The following is a 17075-nucleotide window of genomic DNA, read 5'->3' as shown; positions in this document are numbered from 1 at the left end:
GACTGCAGAAAAAAGTCAGAGCCATTATATCTTCAAACATTGTGCAAACCAAGGTTGAATAAAAGTGAATCTTTGCTTTTATTATTGATTATGAAAATGAACAGGCACCTATTACATGGAGCTTGCACATCCCAGAACAAAAACTTCAAATATAAATAACACACCCTCATTAGTGTTGATCACTCACAACAACCTGCAAGCTAAGAGTTCAAACCACATTTAAAAGGGGAAAATAATGATAGTAATAAAAAAAAAAACTAGGAGGAAATAAAATGTCACATCCAAACCCCTGTAACATATTCACTCGCAAGTTTCAAATCTCTGCTGATCCACTGAGTGAAGGCTTCTCTCCACACAAATGCTGTCATGACTGCATGTACACAATCATCTCAGTCCTATTGTCTTTATCTCACAACGCCGTGAAAGCAGACAAGACCATTACAATGATGCTAATTTTAAAAAAAAATTAAAAAAAATCATTGGTTAAATAGATGTCTTTAAGTTATCAATATAGTTTTTGAGATAGCGGTGTGCTGTGGTAATCTCCTCTACAGTATAGAGTATCATCACATTCACTCAAGTTCATTCAAGAAACTCAGCTAGACCCTGGAGAAAAAACAAAACCTAATGCAATACAAACAACCCAAGATGGAAAATTCAAGTATCTCTGACTGGATGGCGATAAACATTTCTTTAGGAATGGAGAGATTACAGCCTGAAATGACAAAGAGCCACACAGCCTCCGGAGGTGAGGTTTGTAATATCCATCCCATAAATCATTCGCTAAGTTATGGAAAGACTAAAAGCTGTCACAATGTCTGATGCCAATAAGAAAAAGTAGGGTTTAAAATTGCATGCACCCCCACTGTAAAACTACTAAACTTCTTTTTTTTTTTAAACCAACAGTAGTGTTTGTTGCTGTCTGTACACATCCTAATTAGCAAAAGATGCAGGCTAACTTCCAATGAAATAAAGCACTCCTAATATCATTCTGCTATAAAGTAAATGCATCCTCTGCTAATTTCTTTCACATCATCCCACAATTTAAAGACGTATATACAATAGTTTCAGACATGTTATAAGTTTACAACATAACAGTCTCTTTTGGTGAAAATATAGTTAAATTCAAAATATCTGATAGGTATCTTTTTAGAGGTGATCTCTTTATTGAAAAAAGTACCTGAGCCAAAACTCTGACCAGGGGGAATCACAAAAGCCTCGTCTCTTCACGACTTCTATAAAGACTCTCCTTTTCGTCATTCATTGCCATTCTGGAGAACAAAGAGTTAAATTAAATAACGAATACAAAAAAGAAAAGAAAGAAAATCCAAAAGAAAAAAAAAAACAAACTGACCCATCAAAACCGCCCTTTTCAAAGTATCAGCGAGTTGGAAAAACAGTACAAAAATGAACTCGAGACATTTTAAAATCAAACATTTTAGAAGATTAAAGCATGAAATCAAATTAAAAAAAAATATCGTACAAATAAAAATGGATGATGCAACCAAGGTCTCTTACAGACATTCTTAAAATGGAAGAGAGGCCGCTGCACATCTTCAAGGCTGGACTAGTGAACACTACACGAGTTGAGCCCAACTTTGCGAGGAGACGTACACTGAGAGGCCAGTGGCTGACAGAGAGACCGATCAGTTTTATTCCCCAGCCGTACCGACATTCTGTCCGGCAGCAGGAAGAACTGCAGCCAGGTCTCAAGGTGGAAGATGAAGAAGAAAATCGCGTCTACTCTTGATACAGTGTTGCAAACTAAAACCCTTTAACCTGATAAATAAGTGGAGAGGACTGCTTACAGTCCAAACTGCAAGTTGGGAATAACACACTAATAGTGCCTTTTTAAACTATATACTTTCACAGTGCATATATAATAAAAAAGAAAAAAACAAACAAACAGATGAAGCATTTTCTTGGGGTTAAGATGGTCAAATCCCTTCCAGAAAACGATCAGATTTGGATTTCTCTTTATAGGCCCAAGCATGCATCCATCAGTTTTTATTGCACAACACAAGGACCTTAAAATGCACCCACACACAAACAGAAAAGTAACAATAATAATCTTCAAACAGGAATTATAATCATCTCACTACAAATCCACGTTGCCCGCCGGCCCGCTCACTCGCTGCATCACTACCTTTTCGCCAAAAGAAAAACCTGATCCGTCTCGGGTGCATCTAATCGTTCCATTATTCTCGTTCTCTATATTACAGCCGACTAAAACATGCATCCAACTGTCGACGGGGGAAATGCAGTCAAGAGCCTCCAGCGCATGGTGTCCATCGTTCCAGTCAAAGGTCAGAGTTCAGAGACTGAATGATTAAAAAGTGCTTTACGTAGGTCAGTAGGACTTCTTTCTTCTACGATTATTACAAAGTTTGTACATTAGCATGTATCATCTGTGAAGGGAAACAAAAACGATCCATTATTCAAAGCGTTTCCTTTTTTGTCCCTCGTCCGAAAACAGAAGAAAGTTGAAAATGCTCACCGTGATACCACCATTTTGTCTTCTTTGGATTTTTGTTACACGTTCTTACATAAAAGGAGTTATCAGGCGGTCGTCTCTGCAGAAAAAGCACATTCACATTTAACATTTAGCAGGCGTATAATTTACATTAATCACTGCATTTGTCCCCCCACAGGCATCGTGACACGTCCCTTACCTTTTCTTTGCAGCTGGACAACATGCTGATAATGCTAAGACAAACTGATTGCACTGAGAGGGCTGGCGACCAATCTTCCGTCAGAATAGATAGACAGATGTGACCGTTACTATACACATGAGGGTGGACAGGTATATTCTCTCCTGTGAACATTACCTGCAGTGAAACAAAGAGACACAAATCAGCAATTACATATTATTAAAGATAATAAGAAGCCTATAAAGGTGGTGAGTATTTGATGCCCAAGCAATTTGAATTGAGTGCATTTTGGTGGTCAAAGATACAACTTGGCGGTTGTATCTTCAACTTCATTAATGACAGAAAATAATGAGACTTGCTGTATAAACTCAGGCTAAGTCCTGTACAGCGACATGAGGCTCTGGGATTAGGACAGAGGGGTGGGGATGGGGTGAGAGAGGGGAAGAGAGAATGGGAGGCTAAGAGAGGAGACATGTTTTATTAAAAAAAAAAACAAGACATGTTCTATAAAAAGGAACGGGGTAATATTAGCTGGTAAAAGGGTGTAAGAGTCAGGGCTGAACAGGAAGATACAGAATGTGTGATGGGAGGAGAGGAACCTAAAGATTGAGGTGCTTAGAGAGAAGGGGGAGTCAGAGTGGGTAAAGAGGGTAATGAAGGGTAACAATGGGTAGAGGCAGTCTGGCACCAGATAGGGCCTCACAGGAGAGTGCAGACTCCACATCACTGGAGGGGCTGGAGGGGGTTGGCTGGATGAGTGTTACAGATAGGAGCGGAAAGCAAAGCTGGCACTGCGCTCAAACCATCAGGACAACCGAGAGCATGTCGCTTCCACGAAGTTAAAATATTTGCTGAAATGTCGATGACATGCAAAGCTCAGCGGTCTGAGGAAGATGTTGATAAAAGGCAGGTCATTCTACACAAATAAATATGGCAAGTTTCTCTAGTTTTTCCTGCAAATATACAACAGAGACATGTAGAAGACAACCTCTGTGACAGGGCTCAACACTAACTTCTAAAAGTGGCTTCAGGCATCAGCCTCCTGGTGCCAAAACTGAAAATATCCTGTTGCCACCTCATACTATGAGTGATCTACATCAGCTTAATGGTGAAAATGTGATGTGAAAGAATGTTGAAAAGCTTTATTACACTAACTGACCAAAATTCTTTGTAGTTTGTGTTTCATCTGATACTTAACAGAAATGTATTTTGAGTGCTATCACCCTCAATTCTTGGTATCCGAAATTCCTGCAGAGCACCTGTTGTCATATTCGTCACAGCTGACTCAAAAATGAATCCAGCTAACCCTCGCGGGCGTGCCAGCTCTGGTCTCCACCTCATTCTGTCATTGAGCTGCTCGCTTGTGTTGCTTCTCACTCCAGTGTTTGTCTAGCCCCGTGGTTCTGCAGGATGTGCTACCTTGAACTACTGAAATTCATGTGCCACTCATCAGGTGTATACTGCTCATGCTTTGCTGTTTTGCTGCATGCTTAGCTCAAAGATGCCTCCAGAGACTTTTCTTTTTTTGTGTTTCTTTCAGGTTCTTCTGGTTCTTTGTCATTTGAAATAACTAGCACATTCGTTTCTCATGCTGACACGTTTGTCCTTCATTTGCTTTGTCATTGTCTCTAAAACAGATGCTTGTGCGGCAGCATGCAAACGCACCAACGCACATGCAGCAATTCTGGTTCTGACTGTGACAGCAACATTTTAATATCACCAACACAAGAAATATTAGACATTCGTTTATTTTGGGATGCACATTTGGCTGTTTGCTGCAACTTTTTTATATGCTAAAAAGCAACCTCGCAACTGTTACTGTCAAGCCATTTGTTATCAGCTGAGTATGAGGAGACCAATGATCTCTTTTTCATAACAATAATAACATTCACTATGCACACAGAACTAGATGTGTGCAATGCAGATTTACCACTGAGGCTCATCACACAACCAATAATGCACTGCATCAGTCAACTGCGAAGCTCCCTCAGGGCCCCCATGAGGACTCTAACAGAGAGCCACTTTGACAGCCCGTACTTCCTATTTGAGAGGATAGCAGCTAAGTGGCTAAGTTTATCTAATTTTCTCTACACCAACTCATTCTCTATTTTTAGGTGGCCAGGCTCCTGATGAGTCAAACAAGATTGCTGAGTTGAACTAATCCCCTCAAACATGGCTTCAATGTGAGCTCTGTCCTAGTGTCTCTGTCAGTGATTCCTGGCTCCAGTGTTTCCAAGCCGAGATTCGTTCCACCAACAACTGCGGAGCCGATGTGTTTCATGTGATTATTGCAGGCATCCAGACAGTGATACTGAGGATCGTTTAAACAGGTCTTCAGTTTTTTTGACTTTGGAAAAAGGCGCGTCTGTACACTGGACTGCATGTACATAGCACTTCTCAAGCAAGACAAAGCGCCTCTTCATTTACACACACAAACACACACTGATGGCTGCAGAGCAACTCCTGCTTACCTGAGGTGAATCAAAGGGATATCGACTACTAAATTTGAAAAGCAGCTGAAATTTCTCTCCTTCGTACAGTGTGCCAGGGGCTCCCTCCATGTCTACAATCCACCTAAAAGACAGGGACAGTGTTAAAATATGTTTGACAGTTGATGCAAACAGAAAGAGTAAAACATGAGACTAGTCACTCACCAGTTAATCAAAACACAGTTAGTGTCAGAGGACTAAAAAATATTTCATTTCTCTGGTTTAAAATGCTGTTTCCAGTACAGGAAACAAAACATCCAGTAGTTTGAAATGATGGGTCATTTGATTTTCAATTTTGTTAAACATTTTCTACACCCTGTGACAAGTTTAAGCCTAATTTGTTGCTAAAGATCTTTTAGATAATGTAACACCAGAGTTATCAAATTCCTCCTGTCAGGTCAGGGTGTCAGGTTAAAAAAGACAACAGACCTTTACTGTGCTCTGGGAAGACATGGTTTTACACCAATCACCCTCAGCTCTACTTTGTATTACATAACAAATGTGCATGTAATGTGTACATGCATGGGCCCAAGCCTCACAGAGCTGCTAGCATACCTGTAGACCCTTCTTTTGTTTGCTAATGGTTAATAACATGCTCAGTGTTTTAGCTCGTCATTCTGGAGCAGATCGTTTGGAAACGTGCGCAGAACGACACGGATCACATCTCATTATCATTAAAAACGAATCACACAAAATGTGAGCTGCCAATGCTGCAGTAAATGTGTAATCAAAAGCTTTTAGTCTGACTCATTCCAGCGACATTCAATATCCAGCTGGGTTATACCAGTGGTTTAGTAATAACGTGATACTCTATTGATCCAGTGGACAAAAATCTATTTTCGCTTCTGTAGTCTGGCTACAGAACTGTGCTGACTGAGCTGCGAGGGATTCAATGTCTTGCTCAGAATGGGAGATGACTGCAAGCACAGAGGCTTGATCCTGGGTCTTTGGGATGAAGGGCAGTCTACCTTTTCAATATAACCCAGAGGGTGGATGCTGCTTCACTATTTTAGTGCTGTACAGAACATTTATGGGGATCGCCTGCTCACAGTAGAAACCTCAGATGAGAAGAAAAAGGGACACTGATGGCAGCAACACAATCTCTGGCCTAATTTCTTCTGGGCAAGCAGTGCAGATAGGACACCAAAAAGACTTGTGGCTGTTGTTCTGGTTCAGAGCCGTGTGCCTCTTTCAGATCTAGCCTGGGGCACATGATCATTTAGGCCTACATACAAGGTCAATCCTGTTTCAAACTTCACCCTTAGAGGGCCCAACGGTCAAAGCGTCTGAAGGGAGCTTGAGTTTTCTTCAGGAAGTACAGCTCAGAGGGAGGCAGTATCACTGTACATAATGCTGAGTTACACCTGATGCAGCCCACGCTGAACACCGCCAAGGACTCCAAGGACATTATGCTCAACTTGCTCAAATTCCCCACAGACTGGTGATTATATGATCCGGTCAACAAAAATAACACCGGGCCATTTAGTGAAGGGGGGTGGGAAACTGAGTACACATATGAGAGACTCTGCAGTGCTTTAAAGCAGCAATTTCCTTGTTTGCGATGGCTGACAGCATCAAGCTAAGCCATCTGCACTATCACCATCCAGCTGAGAGACATTACAAGGAGCACCACTGAAAGACAAAGTGTACTATATAAACATAAGTGATAAAACTAAAAACACATGGTCACCTTATCAACACACTGTCGTCACCAGTGAGTTTTTTTCCCCTGCTTGTTTTTAAAAAAGGTTAGCTTGAATGTCAAGCAGGAGCAGCGTATTTGTATGTTACTGCAGTAGGACAGGGCAAATCCCTACTGCTGTCAATCACTACAGCAGAAAAATAAACCAGGCCCAACACACGTCTCAACATTAGAGCTGCAGACAAAAAGGCACACCCATACCTACTATCTCAAACCTGGGATACACGAGGAATGTGGAAGCCAGCTGGACTGGTTTGGATGTTTGTCAGTCATGCAAAACGCGGAACATTCTTTCTGTCTGTCCAGGTGATTGTTACCAAACATAATAGATTTTTCACACTTTTTGTTACAAGTATTCTCAAAACAATCACAAGCACTTGAACGTGTGTTGCCCCTTTAAGATGGCAAAAGTGCCAAGCAATGATGCTAGAAGGCATTCTGACAAGCACGACCAGGTAGTACCTATCAAAGTCAATGCTGCGGGCCTGCGGTTGAAAGACGTCTGAATGACGGCCAGAAATTTGTCTCGAGTCCATTTACAGGACCACAACTCAGTTCGACCTTACTGCTTATCACACACAATTTGACTCAGTCAGCTACAGTATTCACGGGCGTTTAAAGGAACACCAAGACACCCAGACAGAGAGGTCAGCCAGACAGCCTCTGCTCGTTGTTAACCTAGCCCAACTCCCGCATGCCAACTGTTAAATATTTCATAAGGATGAATAGTGACACTGAGCATTAGAGACACTCTACTGAGGGGCCAGTGCTGCCAGTCACTCCAATGACCCCAATTCCTCCCCGCCAGCCTCTGCTGAGGCTACAAGAGATTCATGTCTTAAAAACCTCCCACCACTTCTATTGCAAGAGTAACCTTTAATGAGAGCCACCAGGCATACTTGCAACACTGCCCCGTCATAGTGATGAAACGTGACATTTTTGCAAAGCCACGTTGGATTTCTGTTTATTCATAGATGCAAACCTTCTTTAGTGACTGCTGCAGGTGCAAGGTGACTGTTTCCAAATGTTTACTGTGTGAACCTGCTGAAATATGTATAAAAATACTTACTGTGTAATGGTGTTCTGTACACTTTTCTCGTTCAGAGTCATTCCTGGGGGTGGATCATTTTGCAGGGCTAATAATTCCTTTTGTAGCCTTTTCTGTTGGAGAGAATGTGTTTGGGTTTCTGCCACACTCAACAGGGTTAAAGGTAGCATCACGGCAACATGCATAATACAGACATGGCAGAGGCAAATCAAATAAAAACAAGTGTTGAAAATATTGCTTTGGTTTGGAGATACATGACCAAAACACGGCGGAATATCAGTGATGATTCGATATATCATTTAGCAGTTTTAGTTAACGTCCTGTAGTGTAAATGTAACGTTAGTTAAACTCCACCGTGACCGATAACACCAGTTTAGCTTCTATATAAATCAAATGGTTTGTGATAGACATATGCAACAAGCCCACTTCACCCGCATATTAATTTGTAAAACTTGGCTTTATGTCTTCTTAGATCAGATGAATCAACACAGCTATCTTGTGGGAGCGATACACCTGTTCAGATCGGGGGAACAGGAACTACTCAATCTGCGCACTGTCTTGTTAGCTAGCTAACGTCAACGTCCGACAAGTAGCAGCTCGCGCACATTTAAAATATTTCCTAAGTATGTCAACTCATAACATCACGTCCCTTGAATGATCACCCGTGTGCTCATGCCACAAAAATGCGTCGCCACGCATCTATGTTTATATCCAGGAAGCTGGTTGCTAGCCTTCACTTGGTGCTGTTGATGATGGTAGGCTAGTTGTATTGCTAGCAAAGACCAAGCGCTAACCCCTGAACAGCTCAGGTTGAATCTCATCGCTTTTACTTGAATGTCATCACTACTTCGAACAAATACGTGTGCCTAGATTAAGTGGTTAACAAAATACAATGAAAAAACAGACTAAAGGTCGGGTAAATTCTAAATATGCGATCGCTGTCAATTGTATTCTTACCTGCATCGACGCCATGATGGAAACCCCCCTGCATCAGCGCAGAGTGGAGGACTGTACGTCAGGCAGTCACGTGGGAGGAGAAGTTGTTTTGACAGCGGAAAACAGTCCGCTGATGCGCACTGACACAACCAAGACCCCGCTCACCTCTCAGTCTTTTTACGCCGTCAATGAAACATAGAAAAGCTTTAACTTTAATTTCATGAAATTAAAAAATAAATGTGTTAAAAACCACTGCGGTCACATGGCTCATTAGTCAATGACCTCTGCTCAAGGAGGGATGACCAGCCTGACATCCCTGATCCAGATTTAAACCAAAGTGTTTATTTTTAACGTTTGCCGGTCAGTTATTTCAATGTCACAATCAGGAAAATAATTAACTTGATGTAAAATATTAAAACAATGATTTTCTGTTCAGCCACATTATCATGGAGTTATTCACTTTTAACTGAAAAATACATGGATTATACCTCTTATCATAGCATTTCCTAATACACTAATATTTAGTGTTTTCATTCAGATTTGTACATCAGAGCCAAATTGTTTAAAGCGCATGAAGTATATTACTTTTCCTGTCAGCAAAATTTAGAACATTTTATTCAATTCAAGCGAAATTTGACTAGGCCTCCTCAGGTTTCGAAAAAAAAATGTGCGTGCGTGTGTATAAACTCCACAGTCAATGTTAACTGAAATGTAACAGCAGCTGATATGGTTGACAGAAGGAGCAACTTCATACTCGAGCTAATAGCTCAGAAGACACTATACACAGTCACAATATGCGTTACGGCATAAATAACATGTAACCACATTGAAAATCTGCTGCTATATGCCACAGGTCATATATGTGTGCTCAATGTGACATTTATTTAGAATTATAAAATCATGTCTATCAGCATGCATTTGTCCTTTTGCATGATTTGACTGATCATAAAGGCTTTTTTTCTTTTCTTTTTTTTTTAATTTTAGTATAAATCAGAAAAGGACACACTTCAAGTATTATACTGTGCCCATAGCTATGTTCTGCAACATTTTCTCCCTCATCAGCCCCAAAACCACCACTTACCTGCTGCTGCTTAAAGTATAAGGGACCACATCTGACATCTAACATATTCTTGTAACACAATTTCAATAGTGTTATCACTTACAATTTAAACATCGGTCACTCTGGTATCCCTGTTACAAAAGAGATTAGAATACAATGAATAATCTTTAATGGATTTAAAAAAAATGTCAATTTTGATTTGTTTCCAGCCTGTTATTACATTATCATACTGACAGATAATTCAACACATCTTCTATTAGGTAGCCATCTTATCTTTCACACATTTCTGTCTGTCAAATATAAAGATCTCCTCCCTGTTATGGCTAACTACTAATGTACAACACTGAGTAATGTATTTTAGTGGATACAATATCACTACTATACTTTGTGGTCATTCTGTATTGTTTTACTTGAGCTGGAGCAAAATACACAAGACTGATGCAGGCTTTTGAAAACATGGTACTTAAAGGCAGACATACTTCATACAGAACAAGGTACCAACAAGTGCTCACCAAACAGGTCTTTATTAAGCTGGAGAGGTGAGGAAATATGTATGGGTGGGGGCACATTTGTCACATTCCTGCCATATCCATTTATTACATTAAAATGAAATCTTTTTCATTTTTTTTAATCTTTTAATATTAATAAAATTATGACAGTAAGCCAGGTGCAAAAAAAGTTTCATATGATGTAAATGGACAAAAAAACCTTAAATATTGCAAAAAATCTAAAAGTGATTTAAGCTACTACATTATCTCTGTAACTTTAGCAATCCAAAAAGTTTGCAGCCATGAGCAGTTCCAGTGCGATCTCTGGAGCGATGGGGAATTCGGGTATTTCTGTGGAGCTGTTGGTGTAACGGACCTTGTAGGTGAAGTACATGCAGACCTTGGACAGAACGTGAGATGGAATCTCCCTGAAGTTCACTTCATTGGTTTCATTCTCAGCAAACTGACCTGCAGATGGAGGAATACAGTTGGTGCCAGGAACATAAATAATGAACTTGGACATTCAACTTTGAGATTAGACAAACTAGTTACATGGAGGGAGCACAGTGCCACCAACTGGACAAGCAGAAATGACTAAATAAATACCAATCCCTTAATTATGATCTCAAACCTAAATCTCAATCTTAAGCAAGTAAACAAGCAATGCATCACCAATGCACACATTTCCTATATGGCCTTATACACACTCTAATAGGATGCAGCAATCTCAGATGTAATCACTCCATGGGACATAGTGCTTGCTAGGTCTTCTTAACATAATACTGCCTGAAACTATCCAGCCAAACAGTACCTTCACAGCTGTAATAACACTCAATGTTGCATCTACAGTTTACAGTAAAGTTAGATCTGTCTGAACAGCACTAATGTCCAAAAAGCATAATGCTCTGACACTCCTCACCTGGCCCGCTTAACATGGCTTTGATGGTCCCAGATGTCAAGGCGTGTTCTCTTTTCACAATAAATTCATGGCCATCCGATGAGATCAACTTCACATACATGGCATCTGGCCCTTCACAGCCACCGTAGGTTCTCTCTTCTCCGTCTGTGAAGCAATACAAACTTACATTCTCAAACAGGTGTAAGACAAATGCTTAACAACCCCCCCCCCCCCCCCACACACACACACACACACACTTGACCAAATGTGAGACGCTAGTGACTCAACAGAATAGCCAAATTTTGCTGTTGAAGAGAAATGTTAACAAATGACACATCTGGTACATATCACTAATCGTCAAACAACATTAGGAATTGCTGGGAGTCGGAGGAGAAATATATAGGTTTACTCACCCATCCTGTAACGATATTTCTGTTAGCCCTGAAAGGAAATATACAAACATCTTAGTTAAGATACAAACACCCTCGAGCATACAATAAAAAGTCGCACTGGCCGAATATTAGCTGTAATAACATGACTGTTATGTAGCCTAAAAAACACTTAAGGTTTTAGGTAAGTTAGGCCTTATTATCATCTGTGAAAACCGCCGTGTAACGTTCGCGTTCAGCCAGATCAAACAAACACCTACCAATAACGTACCGCAAGAGAACGTGTCTAACGTTTAAATAAATCTGAATCACTACAACAATGATTTATCTACTTTCACTTTAAAGTTGGATTAGTGGCCATGTCTCTCTCTGTCCAAATTGTTTTTAAGTGACTTCGCAGCCGTCAGCTAGCACTAGCTAGCAAGCTAACGCCTTGTCAAATGAACGATAGCGTCTTACTTTTTATCGATGGTTTAGGGTAAAAAAATAATTTCGGATAAACGGTCCGAGACACACTAACACACACCGACATGTAATAAAAACACAACATTGTTTCTTACCTCTCTGCGGTAGAATGTGGAGTGGAGATTTCTGCTAATGTTAGCCAACAAGCTTTTGATAGCCGGAACTAGTTTGTAGGAACACCCGTCCGCGATAAATGTCTTCCGTAGAATTTCATTTACAGAGAGATGCGGTTCCCTTTATCGACCTGCTCATCGCAATAATGTCCAAGTTTGCCCCTTTTTTATCCAGTTGATTGCTTTGGCCAGCATCCTTCTTCAATTTTTCCAATGAGACAAAACGTTTTTACAAAATCGTCTCTGACGTGATCACAAATATAGCAAGTGAAAAAATAATTTGCAAAACAGAGGCTGAATGATGAACATTTACACCTGTGTTGTCCAGTATTATTCAGTGTCACTAAATAATAAGTGTAGATGAGTGAAGGGAAATTAGGATATTGGTTTTTGCTTCTAATAAACCACTGGTGGTGTTCAGGCCATTAATACGGAGATGAAGCCTATAGGGGGCGCCTGTGTTTCAGATTAGCCTTCCTGGCTGTCTCCACTGGCAGTGATGGGCCAGAGCAGGTGCTTATTGGACATGACAGAGACATATTGCAGCACCATGAATCTGGATTCAAAAAAGAATGAGAGAGAATTCTAGCTCTCTTAACCATCTTACACGATCCAAAGTCCAGTTAGTAGACATCTATCACTTCAACATACTCAACTATATTTTAATTACAAAAGCATGGTAGGACAATTAAAAGTGTACTCACGTGTGTGAATAGTGTTATAACTATACAGACTCATTTATATACCCTCATTTCCTAACTTAGGAAATTATGTTTGTTGTTGATAATTGTTTATGTAACAGGTAAAGGGGAGCTTGTCACAGATCAGAGACAGTTAAGAAGCAGGCACATACTGTAGTCACGGTCAGGTTCAGAATGTGACTTTGCTCTGATCCTGCCTGGATTTCTTTCACACAGGAAAAGTGATGACTGTTGAAATCTGAGGCTTCCAAATGGACGCGGAGTTATCTGAGCTGTGACACCAAGAGAAGACCGAGCGTGCCTGTAAATTGTGCTGTTTGACCCAGTGGTGGTGTGCTCCTCATAGAGGACAGTAAAGAATCTTGATACTTTTATTCCTTTATCCTGCATATTCATTTACACACAGATATTAGCGATCCACAACTGACTCAGAGGTGGCACGAAGGAGACCATTTCCCAGACTGCTCTGCTCACGCTTGTTTAATTGGCTGTGCTCATTGCTCCCACAGATGTCAACGGTGACTTCTGCAGAGGTGACACCTGACCTGGTATTTGTCTTACAGTAATGCCAGGCTTAGCTATGCTGTCAGTTTGTGTTCCAGAAAGTTCTGGTAGCCTCCTGCTTATGTTGCCTTTTGACTCTCTCTCTCTCTCTCTCCCACACACACACACACACACACACACACACACACACACACACACACACGACCAAAAACAATCACTGACCTTCCAGTCCCTCATTACACTATTAGTGCTTATGATCAGAGGGGGTGGGTGGCGGCAGCCGCTTTGATGTTCCTCTGATACGACCCACCCCGCTGCAGCTGCTCTCAGCTCTATTTTGGGGAGGCTGCTGTGGGCCCTTAGAATAGGGCTTCCTTGACACACACACCCACACAAACACACACACACAATACATGCAAACCCTCTTGTCGTGCCAAATGATATCATCTATCCCTTTAACACATCAGCTGTATACTCTCTCAGATCACACTGTTTTGCACACACCGAGGCCATTCTGGACATGGTGGGATGCAGATAACTTGCTACAAAAGGCACATGTCCGTCTTTATGTTTGTCAGTCTAATAATCAAATGTTAGTGTTCGTCTGACGCCACATTCAGCATGGTTTACCCTCTTACAGGCCAACAGAGGTGCAGATACACTGATGCTCACTTGGTTCATATGGGATTTAAATGTTGCCACCATCCTATTTCACCACCCATTTCAATACCACAGAGTCGGTCAAAAGTCAATAGATGGCATCGTTACGAACAGCACAATAGCTTATAGAAGCCATGAATGGAACCAGGTCAAAATTTTATCATGATAAGGAAAGATGGGGGAGGAGTATCTTTGGGCATCGCTCCTCTGAAAAGAAGGAAAGGCTTGTCACAATGAATTTGAGGGTGCTTTTGCCTACAGCGAGTCACAGTGCCCTGCAATTCTCATGTTGGTCCTTATCTCATGAACCTTTACTGGAGACGAGCATCATCACCCCATGGCATGTCACAAAACGTTATGTTTCATTAGATGAAAGGTAAAACAATGATATGCAATGTTATGTATTTATGTATTTATTTTAACACCATTAAAAATACACCAGAAGTCTAATATACCTATTTTAATGAAGAGCTTTGATTCATGTAGCCTCATCATCAAGGACATCAGTGATGGTTATAATGTTGTATATTGTATAAGAAACACACATTAGACTCTGGCTTTATTGCATGATTTCAGCTCAGACGCTGAAGCAGATCAGCTCTCGTTGCTACCACAACACATACAGTAATATCATTTGGTGACAGTTTGAACACTGACTCACACGGCACACATCTGCCATGTGCGATTCTTGGATGGACATAACGTTTGGCAAATCATTAAATTCTTCTGGATTTTTATTACAAGCTGATGGCTGACACTGGCATCTTAACTGCAACTTAACCAAAAAAACTGTGGTCATGGTGGTGGCTGTCCTCTAATGTGATACCCTTATGTACCCAAACACTGTGGCAGAGTCTCTCATTCACACGTTTCTTGAATAAATAGACGCTCAGGTAGCAGAGCTGTTTACCAAACAGACATAGAGTCATAGAGAAAAGAGGCTTTTATATATTTTATCCAAATGTTTCTGAAAATTACAGCTTCAGCAGCCAAGGTAGTAACACAACACACAATGAGTCACATCATTATAATCATACACTGCACCCTACAATACAATAATGATTCAAAGCCACCAACTTATGCAACCATTAAGACAAAGTGATTCGCTCATATACGAGTCACAAGCAGAGGATGATGAATAGGAGAAATAACATCTCTCCAAATCATAAAATGATCTGAAAAGTCCCTCAATAGATGCTCCTGCTTTACATGCTTGTTTTCTACAAAACAGTGTTAGTTTATTGCCCCTGCTCCACACATGATGAAAGCTTCAAATGGCATAACAGACAGATAAGTGGATGTGACAACCATTTACTTTCAATAGCCTCGGGCTAATGCACTGTGTTGAGGCCTTGCTTGTTTGACCTATAATGAGTCACCCAACAGACCCCCTATGATAAAACCTTCACCATAACTCACATGCCATTAGATGAACAGGACACGAAAACTCTTGCACTTAAATGGCATAGAAGTGAATAGTTGTCCGTGTGCTATCCCACTAAAAACAGCACGTGGGAATGGAAGCGTATGATGAAAAGAGAACGTGCTGATAAGACACAGATAATTGTTTACTTTAGATGTCAGAGTGATAGGTTTATGCCTTTATAACTGAGATTTGTTTGTGTAAATATAACAGATGAAGTGATGCTAGGCTAAGCTAGCTATGCAAGGCATGGAAAGGGGATCTGCTTAATACTGATGTCTTAGCAACAGTTTTTAAAAACGCTGGGCACTGATATCCCCTCACTGCTTACAAGCCTTAATCCAATTTTAGAAGCACAACCAAGTTGCTTTTTAGTCAGAAGGTGGAGGCTTGGTCCCAGAGAGGGAAGTTAAATATACACATGAGAAACTCTTTCATCTTAGTGGGTATATGCAAGACTTAAGATGCCTAGATTGTATGTCGAAGTCAATCCTCACAGACACACAGCAGATAAAGAAATATAATTGTGGATTCATTGTGGATTTATTCTTAATCAACTAATCAGCAACAAATTCACACAATTTATCAAATGTGTGGCAATCTATGATAACCACCTGCTCCTTGCTACATAAGCAATACATAGTTTATAATATAATAAGTAAATGCAAGCAAATATAGACTTTTCCATGTTTAGTAATGTAACTGTGAAGATATATGGTTCATCTAATCAAATATCCATAGCTAATGTATAAACAGTTAATGAATGCATAAGAACACAGTATAACAGAGGTGTAATCATTGATGAGGAACAATGTTAGACTGTGCTGAAAGTCATTTGTTAATAGTTTGTTGTCACCTTTCAAGAGATTTTCTTCGTTTAAATGATTTATTATCAATAGTTGAAGCATCATATGTAACAAATTCAGTGGTTGCAAAATCTGACCACAAGTTTTATGCAAATGGTTATTAAGCATTCCAATGACTGATATCTAATTGCACAATAAAAACAGGAATTAATAAAATACATAATTAATGTATTCATTTTTAAATAACTTATGTAAGTCAAGCATTTCATTAAATGATTGAAATACAAAATAAACAGAATAATTACTGAAAAAAATTGCAAATTAATATATGAATCATCAATAAATAGGTCAAATTAAAAAGAGGTCTACAAAAAACAGATTAAACAATAAATATATATGCATAATTTAAAAATCAATCAATCAATACAGAATAAATGCAGAAATAAACAGCTGCATTAAAGTTGAATGCTTAACAACCATTTCCATGACACTCGTGGTCCTCCATAATGCATCTCTAAACTTGATCTTCTTCTTCAGAATCACTTTTGGTTGCTGTGAAAACCTGACAAACAATAGGAAGTGGCTGGTAAGTTCATCCAATGGCAAGTGGGAAGCTTTTAACAGGCCAAGGTGCAGCGCGACCATAATGAAATACATGTCAAATGCATGCCAGGCTCAGTTTGGCCTGTGCCGTGCTCTTCCTCTGTCAGCCACAGTCCTGCTGTAGTGAATTCACATGGAG

General features: G+C 40.1%; 2 protein-coding genes across 3 annotated transcripts; both read right to left on the bottom strand.

The window, feature by feature from the left end:
* Nucleotides 1-54: 54 nt before the first annotated feature.
* ube2wb (ubiquitin conjugating enzyme E2 Wb) lies at nucleotides 55-8892 on the bottom strand. 2 transcript variants are annotated; one of them, XM_070986088.1, is made up of 6 exons: nucleotides 8848-8892; nucleotides 7912-8003; nucleotides 5123-5225; nucleotides 2673-2828; nucleotides 2498-2573; nucleotides 55-2408 (listed from the first exon to the last, which is right to left on the bottom strand). In XM_070986088.1, exons 1-6 carry the CDS (start codon nucleotides 8860-8862, stop codon nucleotides 2395-2397), a joined length of 456 nt encoding a protein of 151 aa, XP_070842189.1. In that variant the 5' UTR covers nucleotides 8863-8892; the 3' UTR covers nucleotides 55-2394. The 2 variants fall into 2 exon arrangements, with proteins under 2 accessions (XP_070842189.1, XP_070842188.1); XM_070986087.1 differs by lacking the exon at nucleotides 8848-8892 and having other exon boundaries at nucleotides 7912-8111.
* A 1147-nt stretch (nucleotides 8893-10039) lies between these two features.
* Nucleotides 10040-12322, bottom strand: eloca (elongin C paralog a). The gene is made up of 4 exons (XM_070985976.1): nucleotides 12222-12322; nucleotides 11686-11713; nucleotides 11294-11437; nucleotides 10040-10842 (listed from the first exon to the last, which is right to left on the bottom strand). Exons 2-4 carry the CDS (start codon nucleotides 11687-11689, stop codon nucleotides 10652-10654), a joined length of 339 nt encoding a protein of 112 aa, XP_070842077.1. The 5' UTR covers nucleotides 11690-11713; nucleotides 12222-12322; the 3' UTR covers nucleotides 10040-10651.
* Between the last annotated feature and the right edge of the window lie 4753 nt (nucleotides 12323-17075).

Source organism: Chaetodon trifascialis, chromosome 18 (genome assembly GCF_039877785.1).
Source record: "Chaetodon trifascialis isolate fChaTrf1 chromosome 18, fChaTrf1.hap1, whole genome shotgun sequence".
Lineage (NCBI taxonomy): Eukaryota > Metazoa > Chordata > Actinopteri > Chaetodontiformes > Chaetodontidae > Chaetodon > Chaetodon trifascialis.
This window is presented reverse-complemented; position numbering and strand designations above follow the sequence as displayed.